General features: G+C 65.4%; 1 protein-coding gene across 1 annotated transcript in view; it reads left to right on the top strand.

Annotated features, from left to right (window-relative positions):
* The first annotated feature begins 1379 nt into the window (after positions 1-1379).
* Positions 1380-12326, top strand: part of ARHGEF16 (Rho guanine nucleotide exchange factor 16) — a 28039-nt gene continuing 17092 nt past the window's right edge. The window contains exons 1-4 of the mRNA XM_024125576.3: positions 1380-1433; positions 8061-8664; positions 10468-10513; positions 11625-11794. Of these exons, the coding sequence (XP_023981344.1) occupies positions 8080-8664; positions 10468-10513; positions 11625-11794 (801 nt within the window). The 5' untranslated portion in view covers positions 1380-1433; positions 8061-8079. The remainder of the gene's footprint in view (positions 1434-8060; positions 8665-10467; positions 10514-11624; positions 11795-12326) is intronic.

The raw sequence follows: 12326 nt of genomic DNA, 5'->3' as shown, positions 1-12326 counted from the left end.
TGTGCTGCTGTAACAAACACGTCCCCCATGTCAGGAGCTTCCAACAGTGGCAGTGGCTCTGCTCCACTTGACTCCTCATTCTGGGGCTGGAGACCCTCTCCTGGAGGAAGCAAAGGCCGAGGGACACAGCAGGCACAGGCAATGGCTCTAGAAGTTTCTGCTCCAGGTTCCTGGGCCAAAGCTCATCACCTGGCTCCGTGGGGCAGGAAGGATGCTCCTCGCACAGGGAGGTGGTGCTGCAGGTCTCCTGGGTTGGGCTGCCTTCTCCCCCTGCAGAGAAGGGAATGCTGGGAAGTTGGGGGCCGCATAGGCAGAGTGTGGGCAACGGGGCGGGCCTCGTGGGGAAGTTGAGGCCTCTGCCCTTGAGGGAGGAAGTCACGGGCAGTCCCTGAGTATGCTGAGAGCCGGCTCCACTGTTGCCACCCAGGGCTGGTGTGAGCTGGGATTTGGGGTGGTGGGTGACATAGGGCAGGTCAGAAGGCAGGGGGCGTTCCCTGCCTGGCTGACTGGCAGGTCAGCCCAAGCTCAGAGTGGAAACCCGCCTGTCCCCGCCCACAGCATCTCCTGCAGCGCCAGGAAGCCTGATTCCTGAAACCCCAGCTGGGGGGCTGTTGCAGCCTCTGCCCAGGGGACCCACCCTGAACAAGGCCTGGAAAGGGCAGGCTTGGAGTCCAGACTCAGCTTTGTGCCGGCTGGCAAGCGCCTTACTTTCCAGGCCTCAGGAACCTCATCTGTAAAATGGGGGTGATGGAAACAAACCAAAGACCTTGAAGGTGGCCAGAGTTCGAGTTCTCCGAGAGCTCCTGGGCTGCCCTCTGGCCGCCATTCTGCAAGGAATCCAGAAGGTGGGGCCATTTCTGCAGCCGTGGAGGCCTTGCAAACCTCGGATTCCCCGCTGGGCGGGTCGGCTCCTAGGAGGGCTTGCTGGAGGAGGGGGCAGCAGAGCCGGGCCTGTGAGGAGAAATGCAGGGTCGCGGCGGGGTGAAGCCGGGTAGCCCCGGCGTCACGCAGGCAGGCGACGCCAGGCCCGAGGCGGTGGGCGTGGAGGGCGCAGGGCGGAGGGCGGTCCCAGAAGGGCGACTCCAACCGGGACTCGGAGGCACAAACCAGCTCGGCTGCAGGTCACGTGGGCGCCGGCTGGCCAGGTGGGGACAGTGACGCAGGCTGCGCAGCCAGGTACCTGGGGCGCGCCCCTCCCGCCCGGAGCCGGAGCTGGAGCCGGAGCCGCCTGGCGCGCGCCCTGCCCACCTGGCCGCCCACCTGGCGGGGCCGGAGCGCTGCCGCCTCCTGCAGGGCCGCACAGGAAGTGGGGGGGCGGGGACAGGGAGGGACCCAGAGGCCGCGACAGAGCTCGGGGCCTGCAGAGCCTGGGGGTGGAGCGGCCCCACGTCGGCCGCCGAGCTCGCAGCTCCGTCCTCCGCCCCTCGGCGCAGGTAAGCCTGGGGGACAGGTGAGGGGGGAACAGGTGAACCTGGGAGACAGGTGGGCCTGGGAAGGGACGGGTGGGCGAGGCGGCGGGGAGGAAGCTTGGGGAGGGGCTGGCAAGGCCGAGGGCGCCCTTCCTCCCCTTCGCTTTTCCCGCAAGCCCTGCCCCGGGGGCCGCGCCGCTCTGCAGCTGCCTGCCTTCGCGGTGGCTGCCCAGCGGGGGCTGTGGGAGGGGACAGAGCCTTGCTGGACCTAGCGCCCCTGACCTCTGACCCCCCACCCCGCTCCCCTGGGCTTCGGCGTCCCAGCTCCCTGCCCCCTCCCCTCCTTTGAGCCCTAGGGGACACTCCCTCGCCCTGGACGGGACTCACAGCCAGAGCTCCCACTGGGGCATCAGGGCTGAGAGACCCTAGGGAGCCCCTGGACCTTTGAAAAGGTGGGACAGGGTGCACACGGAACGACCCTCCCAGCGACTCCGGAGAATCTTCTGCCCAAACCTGCTCTGGCACCAGGAGTAGCAGCCCCAAGAATGAGGACCCCCTCCCCACATCAGACTGGGAACAAGCTCCTCCCCCACTCTGGTAGGCAGACCCGGAGGCAGGGAGGGGTCCTGGTGCGCGTTCCTTCCCGCTCGGAAGGAGGGGGAAGGGAGGAGGGCGGGGCTAGGCTCCCAAAGCTGCGGGTCCTGCTTACTGCCAGGACAGCTGGCTTAGCTGGCCACCCTCCGTTTCTGCATCCGGGAAGCAAGGATCCTTTTTGAGATTTGGGTGGACCTCAGCCCAGCAGCGGGCACGGGGTGGGGGGGCGGCCGGGAGCTCAGCATCCGACCTGGAGGTGAACAGTCTGCACCTCCTGGTGTGGCGGCTCAGTGGGTGCTTGTCAGGCCGACCAGTCTACCCTGCACCCCTGCTGCCTAGTGCTTAAGGGCGGGGACCCAAGGTCCACATCCCGGCTCTGTGTAACCTAAGTTACTTAAGCCCTCTGGGCCTCAGTTTCCTGCTCCGTGAAATGGGAGCAGTTAGAGGGTGCTGACTCAGCTGCAGCAGGATCCTCTTCCGGTCACCGCCCTGCCGATGCCCATGGGCCGCAGAAGCCAGCATCACATCACGGGCACTGCCCAGGGCTTTCCCAAGCTCTCCCGGCAGGGGGCAGTGAGCTGGCGGGGGCCCCTCCCCCTCCTACCTGGGCACCTGCAGGAGAGGAATCTGTGCAGGGCAGGGGCATCTCTGTTCCACAAGGGCTCTGGTTCCCCAGGGGCTCGGGGCAGGGGGGTGTCTCTCACCCTACACGGGAGACGCTCTTCACCTACAGGAGAGTAAACCAGGTGCAGAGTGTGTGGCATGACGTGGCTTGCCGGCGGGGCCCCTGAGATGCCAGTCTGTGCGTGACCCGAAGGGCACGGCCACTCCCCGCGGCTAGGTCCTGGAATTCTAGTTTCAGTTTCTGAATGGATCTCAGCTGCCCCTCTCTTTCGCCTGTGGCAGTTGCCGCGCTCGGGCGACCGGCCACCTCTACCAGCATCTTTATTTCCAGTGAGTCGCCACTCACTCAGCTGGCCCGCTGGGGCAGTGATCTGGGTCAGGACAGGGCCTGGCTCCTTGCCCAGCTCTCCGCAGACCGGCAGCCTGACCTCAGCAGGTCACATTTCCTCTGCGCCTGGTTTCCTCACCTAGCAGAGCAGGGCAATGCCTGCCTTCCAGAAGATCCCTGAGGGGCTAGACACACAGGGAGAGAAGGTGTTTAGAGGACACCCGTGGGTCCCCTGTCCAGGCTACCTGTCGGAGTCAGGGCTCTGATTTCTTATCCGGAGCTCCTCTGGGGAAACACTGTGTATGCCAGCCAAGCCTGGCACGGGGGCTGGGTTTATGGGGCGGCTGGATTCAGACCCGGGAGTGGGAGCCACGGGTGGGCCCGTCTGGGTGGGCACTGCGGGCTGAGCCTGCCGGTGCCCGGAGGCATCATAGGAAGGAGACAGCAGGAGGCTTTTGCTCAGGGTGGGTGGAGCTCGAGGCCTGCTACTGCCCCCACCCACTGCCAGGCTGTGTCCGGGGCTGAGGGCGGCCAGGTGGGTCTTCCCAACCCCCAGGGAGGCGGGTGAGTCTCCTGTTAGCTGAACCGAGGTTTCTCTACCTCAGCACTGCAGACATTTGTTCCAGATTATTCCTTGTTGTGGGCGGTCCTGGGCCCTGTGGGGTATTGAGCAGTGTCCCTGGGCTCTGCCCACAAGAGGCTGGTAGCTCAGACTCAGCTGTGACCACCAAGAATGTCTCCGGACACGGCAAAGGGTCCCCTGGGGGACCAAGCTGCTCTGGTTGAGAGCCCCCAGCTGCCCCTGGCCGCCCCGCAGACAGAACTGTTTGCTACGTGCTGCACGGTTTACGAAGCCAAACCCTGCCCCAGATTCCACGTGACTCCAGGCCTGGAACCTGGCCGGCAGAGCTACCCAGGCACAAGGCCATCATTGTGGGTCAAGTTTGTCTGAGCAAAGACGGGGTCGTGTGCACGGTGCCAGGGAGGCCGAGCCCCACCAGGCAGGGTCCCGTCAGCTGCACCTAGAGGGACAGACGTCCCACGGATGGAGGTGTTGTGGTGACGTCACCCAAGGGGTGGCAGGCCCCATACTCGGTGCGGTTTGGGTCCTGGTGGCCGTGAGAGCTGCCGTGACCAGAGCCCCAGGCCCAGGCCAGGAGGGCTGTGTTCTTCAGGGCAGCAGGAGGGACGGTGCTGAGCCTGCCGGGGTCCTGGGAAGCCCATCTCTCAGGAAGAACGAGGGCTCCAGGGGTGCTGGGCTGCAAGGGGCCCTCTGGGCCAGGCCAGCGTGAAATGCAGAGCCAGGGCAGGGCCAAGTGCAACGTAGGACCGGACAGGCTGGGTCGGGTCACCTGAGGCTTCCAGAGACCTCCCCCACCTCCACCTGTGGACTCCCAGACCCTACTCCTCCCGCCCAAGCCCCGCGTGTCCCTTACCCACCCCTGCACGTGTGCTGGGGACACCAGGAAGGGCTGCTGAGCAGCAAAGGGAGAAGCTGTGGTTCCCAGGGCTCAGCCGCAGGGGGCCCTCCCCACCCCACCCTGAGCAGAAACATCAGGGCGTCACGCAGGAGGGGGCACAGATGGGTCTAGAAGCTCCTGTGGAGCTGCCCAGGTGCATTCGGCTTGCCTGAAGCAAAGTACCAAGTGGGCTAGTTCTCCACAAGGAACACCCAGGCCTCTTCAGGAAGACACGGTTCCAGGGAGAGCAGAGCCAGGCAGGTGCCCACGATATCAGCGTTCACACAGCAGTTTGCAAAGTGAGCCCAACTGTTTGTGGGGACGTAAACAGGAAATCATCCCTGCTCCTGAAGGACGCACAGGCTCGTCGGGGAGACAGAGGGACATACGGACAGCGTGCGGCCCTCGCTGCCATGGGCGTCGGTGGGGGAGCTTCCCAGGGCTGCCTTTGCTGGGGAGCAGACCTGCCTCTGTGGCTCGAGTGGTCACTGCAGGGTGTCTGGTCTCTCTCTCAGTGGCATTGCTGCCCACAGAACATGGCCACCATTGAGTCTGTGCTCTCGGCCCTCCCCTGCACTGGCTGCAGGACACCAGGCAAGGGCAAGCATCCGGCGAGGACGCCAAAAGAGATGCTCTTAGAGCCAGTTGGCTGGAGGAGAAGCCTCCAGACATGGACCCCGTGGGGAGTTCCAAAGAGCCTGCCAGGCAGAAGCATGTGCTCACGTGTGTGCGCTCACGTGTGTGTGCTCACGGGGCACACGGGTCTCCCACCAGAACATGCCTGTCTCCTAAATAGGAGCCGACAGCTGACTGGGACATTGAAAGAGGATGTGGCATCCGTGAAACAAGAACAGGCTGCTCTGCATAAAGAGCAAGAGAGAGCTCTTTGTGGGACCATGAAAACAACAGTCGTTTGTTGGAAAGGTGGGAATCTCCCACAAAGGAGAACAAGAGATGAAGGAGAAGCAGAAAAGAGGTCGGAAATGAGGGGCTCTCACTAAAGGCTGTTCCAGAAAGAGGCCAGAGCAAACGGAGGTGGGAGAAATTATCAAAGAAATAGCACTGGAAAACATGCGGACCTAAAACAGGTGGGAAGGATGCACAAGCCTGTGGCTCAGGGAGTGAACGTGGATCCGTCGCCGTGCCTGTCCCCGCAGGCGGTAGAGCGGAGCAGGGGGAAAGAGAGCCTCCTGTCGTGACCAAGGAGGTGAAGTCAGACTGGCGTCGGATGTCTCGTTGGCAGTGAAAGCTGGAAGGCAAGGGAAGAAGGCTTCTCCATTCTGGAAGAAAATAATCTCCGGTGGAGCTCTAAAGGCATAAAGAAGACATTTTCAGAGGTCTCCCTCCCGTGACACCGCCTTGGGAAGGTGCCAGGGGGTGGGCCCCAGCTCAGTGGGGAGGGAGGAAGGAAAGGGGAGGACCGGGATGCGGGGTGGGGGTCAGGGGGCCCGAGATCCTGCCCTGAGAGCTGGGAAGGGAGGGCCTGGGGAGAGAGGAGCGATGCTTGGACCCCATGGAGCACACGATCCAGATGCCCAGGGCAGGGACGCTGGAATGCACGGGGGAAAATTAACAGGAAGAAAGCCAGCCAGTAAACAAGAGAGAATTATTAACGAGAGGGCGGCCAGGCGGGCCAGGCTAACACAAACACCCACGGGGCCCGGCCGAGCCGGGCCGGAGCCTCGTTCACACAGCCAGGGGAGGGTGGGTGATGCTCACAGCTAGATCTCAAAATAGCAAGTGGGGCCTTGTTTAGAAATTGGGGGAAAGCTGAAAAGCCAGGAGTGGTGGTTTGTGGCGGACAGGGTGGCGCGGAGGAGGGGACGCCTATCTTGGATGATAAGCCTCTCGGTGCTGTTTGACCTTTGAACCTATGCCCAGGTAGCTCTGTGATCAACTAAGCAGTGGGAGGAAGAAGACGGGTCCTGCGACAGCTGCAACCCCAGGCGTCGGCTCCAGCCGGGCCCGGTCCCGGATCTCGTGCAAGAGCAGGGCAGTGGCCCACGCCCCTGGCACAGTGCCCCTCTCCTTCAGGCCTGTGTCCCGGGCTGGTGGCGCCCCAGGCCTGTGGGTGTGGCTGCCTTGTTTGGAACCGAGATCACACCTAGCAAGGGCTGGCCTGACAGGCTCCGTCTGGCACCTTCTGGCTCCGGAAGAGCCTTTGCCCTCTCCTGGGAGAGGACGTGTGCCACTGGCTGGGTCTGGGGCCTGGGCTCAGAGGAGGGGACTCGGGCCTGGGGCCTGAGATGGGGAGGAGGGAGAGGAAGGAGGAAGAATGAGGGGGTGGGGCGGGCAGGGCTCACGGGCACCACAGGCTCCGTGTGGGCCTCTAAGTGCCGCCTGCGTGTTATACAATGTAAACCACCCCCATGGGAAATACACGGTGGCTAGAAAAAAGGACTCAGGAGCTGGACGTCTCCTGGATGCCCACGGGGGTGCATGTGCTTGGCCTGCATAGATGGAAACCCGTAAGAAACCCATTTCTCGGCCAGGCCTGGGTACGGTGCAGCCAAGTTAACACGGGGAGGGTGAGCCAGGAAGGTGCGGACCCACCCACGGCTGCCGGCGCCCAGGGAGGCCTGGGGTGGCTGTTGCCATCCTCGGCCTGGGGACTCAGAATGTCCCCAGGAACGCGTGGGCCGTCCTCCCGCTGTGGGCGTGGCCAGGGCTCCGGCGGCAGCCCCTCCCTGCGGCCCGGGAGGCTGAGCTCCACACACCTTCCTGGGATGGTTTTAGCATAGAATCTGGGAGCTGGGGCAGCAGAGCAGGCGGAGAGCCAGGCCTCTGGGAGCCCCTGAGTCGCTCCCACTGTGCCGTGATTTAGTTCACCCCATGTGGCCAGACCTTCCCGGCCTCCGGGGGGAAGCACCTGGAGCCAAGGCTGTGTGTGTGAGGTGTGCTCGGGCTGGAACCCGCCGGCTGGGTCCAGGGACAGACAGTGGGTCCCTGGTGGCGCCCACCATCCCAGGCCTGGCCCCCTCCGGCTGCGTGCACCCAGGTGGGAGAGAGCAGGGCGTGCCCTCCCCCCCACAGAGCTGCTGGATAAACTCCTGGGTCAGCGGTCCTCCCCAGGTCCGCAGGGGAAGTGGCACGGGACGCCGTGGTGAAGCTCTGAGCTGAGGTTCCCTCCCAGCGGGGCCACCTGGGCGGGTGACTTAGAGTCTTAGTTCTCCATCTGAAAAAGGCTTCCACCCTTACCCGGCCCTTGTAATTTTAACGTTCAGAAGTTCTGCATTTATAAGAAGCGTATGAGTGGTGGCTATCCTTGTTCTTATTTAAAGTAAATGGGAAAGAATTAAAGGAGTGAGTTCTCTCCATGTTACGTTTTGATCCTATGAAGTTCTAACCCTTCAGCCGCTCCTCTTGAGGCTCACAGGTAACCTATTCGGCACCGGTGACACCATAGCCCCTCGGCGGCCAGGTCCCTGTTCAAGCGCTACATGTAGGAGCTCCCCACCTTTCCCAGCATCCTCAGGAAGCTGGGTGCTTATTATTGTACCCATTTTACAGATTTTTCAAGTGAGGCACAGGGCGTAGCAGCTCAGCTCCTGCCTGCGAAGCCAGCCTTTGAGCACCGCATCCTGGCAGCCGTACCTCGGGCTCCGGCTGCAGCAGGGCTGCCCTCACCTCTGTCCTTTCCCCCAGGTCCCCGCGACCACTCAGCATGTCCCAGCAGCACTCGGACAGCTCCTTGGAGGAGAAGCTCCTGGAACACCGCTTCCACTCGGAGCTGCAGCTCGACACCGAGGGAAACCCAGCGTCCGGCCTCCCGATGGTCCGGGGCTCCCTGCAAAGCAGGAGCAACGCCGCCTTCCAGCCCGACACCCCGGGGCCCCCGTCGCCATCCCCTGAGGCCCCGGAGCTGAGGACCGTCGTCCTGAGCACGCAGAGCCCGGCAGCCCTCAAGATGGGCACTCAGCAGCTGATCCCCCGGAGCCTGGCTGTGTCCAGCAAGGCTAAGACCCCGGCCCGCCATCAGAGCTTTGGGGCGGCCATGCTCAGCAAAGAGGCTGCCCGGCGGGACCCCCGGCTCCTCTCGGCCCCCAGCTTCTCCCTGGATGATATGGACGTGGACAAGGGTCCTGGGGGGATGCTGGGACGAAATCTGAGGAACCAGTCCTACCGGGCGGCCATGAAGGGGCTGGGGACCCCCGGCGGCGAGGGTGGCCCCGTCCAGCTCAGCCCCAAGATCCCAGCTCTGGCCGAGGAGCCCAGCCAGCCTCCTGCTCGGTCTGCAGCCAAAAATAAGGTAGGGGGCTCGTCTGCCTGGGCAACGGGGCGGGGGCCGTGCCTCAAGGGGCCTCGGGAGCTTGTGGGCAGGGAAGGGGCCCGAACACACCTTCACAGCATCATGCCGCCGCGCACCTTGTGCAGGCTCCTGGGAGGGTTTATTCCAGTTCAGCTCTACAGCCGGGCCATGAGCAGAGTGTGAATGTCCCCATTTTATAGATGAGGCAGCTGAGGCTCAGGACGATTGAAGGTTTTACCCAGGACCCCGGCTCTCAGCCACAGCGGGGAGCAGAGCCCGGGGAGGAACTAGCCCTTCTCTGCAAGTCCCTCTGGGCACCGAGGGGGAGAGCCAGCCCATCTGAAGGACAGATTACAATCGCGGCTTTGCAGCATGGACTGGCCTGGGCTCTGTCTGCCCGAGGGGCTCCCATCGGGGACTCAGGAGGGCTCGTGGCAGCTCGGAAGTCGGATGCTCCCCCGCACGCCCTCCCTCCCTGCCTTGCCCGACCGCCGGCGCAGGGCTCTCTGTGCCCGCAGCTGCCGTCCCGGCGGCCTCCTCCACCACGGGCTTCTGCCCAGACCATGAGCCCTGGCCCTGATCTGGGGAGAAGCCCAGACCACCTGTCAGAATGCTGGTGACCCAGCGTGCAGAGGGGCAGGGCGGGGAGGACCACCGTCCTTGGGCTAGAGACACCCCTGGCCTGCGAGGCAGGGCACAGCCCCCGCCAGGCACGCCGGAGAGCCCGGACCCCGGCACCTCCACGCCCCCCCAGGGCCAGGCCTGCAGGGTCCATTGTTCATTCACACTTGATTCCTGCAGCCGGCCAACGCTTCCTGAGGCCTCACGCACCCAGTGAGCAGGCCCCAGGAGAGCCCCCAGGGTGGCGGGGCCCCGTGGGCTGGGCCGGGGGTGCTCCGGGCGCTGAGAGAGCACAGAGGTGGGGCTCCCCAGGAGCTCAGGGCCTGGGGCGGGGCAGGGGTCCCGGAAAAGAGAGGGTTAAAGTGGAGGCATGGACACAGGATGGGAACCAGCTGGAGGCCGGGCTGCGGAGACAGCAGGTGCCCGGGCCTGGAGCTGGAAGGGGGCGGGGACGCTGGGGCTGCCGGGCAGCAGGGGAAGCAGCCGGGCGCGCCTGGGAGCATCACACGTTCCAGACCAGCATATGGGGAGTTTCAGGCTCCAACTTGTTTCGAGAAACCAGCTCCCGCTTTCCTGGAACCCGTGCACCTGTGGGTCAGGGGAAACGGTGTCCCAGCCAAGGAAGCGGGCTCTCAGTGGCAGCTGGAAGGACCAGGGTATGGGGCCCTGAGAGCCCTGCCCGCCCCCGATTCACCCCTGCAGCCCCACCAGCAGCTGCTGGGACCCCGGGCCTGTGCTGGGGCTGGACGCCAACCTGCCAGGCTCTGCTCTGCCTGCCACCCCAGGTCCCGGGCTCGTGGGGCCCTCGTGCGGCCCCGGCTCCCACCCCAGGGTCCCTTCTAGGCCACCTCCCAGCCACACCTGCGCTGCCTCGGCTTCCCTCCAGGCCCACCTTCCTGAGCATCCCGTCTCGGCAGCCCTCCTGGGCCTGCCCAGCCCTTGCTCACCTGCCCTGCCTGCTCTGAGCCCCATCCCACCCCGTCCTACCTGCCCTGGCCTCTGCCCGGTGGCCCCGCCTCCTCGTGGAGCTGACGCTTATTAAGCACCTTCTGCATGCCCAGCAGAGGCCCCTCGTGTTGGGCGTGGCATCACATGTGGAGGGTCTGGTCTCTGGGCCCAGGTGCAGGGACTGCTGCCCCTCCTCCCTGCTGACTGCCCGTGTCTCTGGGTCTCTCTGCACAGAAGACGCTGGGGCGGAAACGCGCACACAAGGGCTCCTTCAAGGACGGTGAGTGTGGCCAAGGGGCGCCGTCGGGCGGCACTGCGGCCGGGCTGGGCCCCGGGGAGGCTGGTCTCACTTGGGCATCCTGGGGAAGACGGAGAGCTACGTGCTGGATGGCTTCCCTCCGGGGACCGGACGGCCTGGTGGCCCGTCTGACCCTGCAGCTCTGATGGGCCTAGAGAGTCCCCTTGGACTCTGTGCTGTCCCAGGGGAAGCGGGCAGACAGAGCCTCCACACTCTCCCTCAGCAGATGTTTGTCAAGCACACTGTGTGCGCCAGGCCTGCCGGTGGGACCAAGGCCAGGCAGAGGGCCCTGGGCCTGGGGTGCAGACACACAGGCCGCAGGGACCCAGTGTTAAAGGCTCAGGGGCCGTGGGTGACATCTGGGCCGTGGCAGGGCCCGGAGCAGTGCCTTCAGCCTGCCGAGGCGGGGGATGCCAGCAGGACCCCATGGGAATTGGAGGGTAGGTGCCCGCCCAGCCTGGATGGAGCAGCCAGTGGGTGTAAGGGGCCCCAGCCAGAAAGGGCCCCCTCCCTGCCAGCCCCAACCTCCGTGGACAGCCACAGGTCTGGGCGTGGGGAGGCCTCAGGATCGGGCCTCGTCCGCCGGGACGGCAGCAGTGATGCCCCAGGTCTCGGAGCCAGGGCGGGAAGGAGCCGCAAGGAGGGGTTGCCTCAGAGCCCTCCCGAGCCATGCACCCGCCCGGGGGGGCTGCTGAGCGCGTGGCCACTGCAGAGCCGGAGAGCGGGAGACCTCAGCTCGGGCTGGGGGGCTCTCAGGAGCCGGCCTCCAGCGCCCTCGGCCGACCTGGGGCCGGCCCCTGCCCGGTCCCCCTCCCCAAGGCCATGCAGTTTGGCCCGTGCCGCTCTCTGATGTGTGGGCTCAGCCCTGGTCTGAAGGGGCCACATTCTGCACGGGGGTGCCCCCCCCCCCGCCCTGGGCTCGGCCAGCTCAGCCATGGGAGCCAGCCGGCCCGAGGGGAGCCTGCTCTGGGGGGTCCTGTACTACCTGACGCTCTCAGGGCCTCCTCGGGAGGACTCAGCGTGTGGGTTCCCGGGGGGCCAGGACCGCTCAGAGCCCCCAGGCCTGCGGGTGATGCACGCCCCCTCCCCCCAGATCCCCGGTTCTACCAGGAGATCCGCGAGCGAGGCCTGAACACCAGCCACGAGTCCGATGATGACTTGCTCGACGAGTCCTCCGTCCCTGAGGGAACCCAAAAGGGGGACGCCCACATCGTGGTCAAGAGCTACCGGCGCCCCCAGGTCACCTGGAGCCAGCTCCCAGAGGTGGGGCTGGGATGGCGGGGAGAGGCCCTTCTCCCGAGCCTGTGGGGGGTCCTCCCGGTGAGGGGAGGGGCCTCCTGGGAACGCCCCGTCTGCGCCCAGCTGGCAGGGGATCCTCCTGGTGCCTCAGAGCTGCCCTGCCCTGCCCTGCGGGGCCCCGTGGGGGGGGTCGCTGGGGTGGGGGGAGAGGGGTTAGGGGCATGTGTCATCTGCGTGTGTGTGACGGTCGTCCCACGGATGAGCCCCTCACCCTCCCTGAGCTCCCTGCTCAGGCTGACCTGTAGGGAGCTGGGGGCACAGGGGACCTCCTCCCAGGGCGCTGTGCCCAGAAAGTGCCAGGAGGGTCCAAGTGAGGAAGCCAGAGGGGAGGGGAGAGGCCTGGCCAGAGCTGTGTGCCGCTGCCAGGCGCCCCCTCACCTTCCACGTCTGAAAATGGGGCTGGTCCCCGCCCCGCAGGGCTGTGAGTTCTCGGGACAGGGGCGCCGGGGCTCCAGCAGGTGCCCAGGGAGGCCGGGGCTCCAGCAGGTGCCCAGGG

This window comes from Physeter macrocephalus, chromosome 3, assembly GCF_002837175.3.
Source record: "Physeter macrocephalus isolate SW-GA chromosome 3, ASM283717v5, whole genome shotgun sequence".
Taxonomy (NCBI): Eukaryota; Metazoa; Chordata; class Mammalia; order Artiodactyla; family Physeteridae; genus Physeter; species Physeter macrocephalus.
This window is presented reverse-complemented; position numbering and strand designations above follow the sequence as displayed.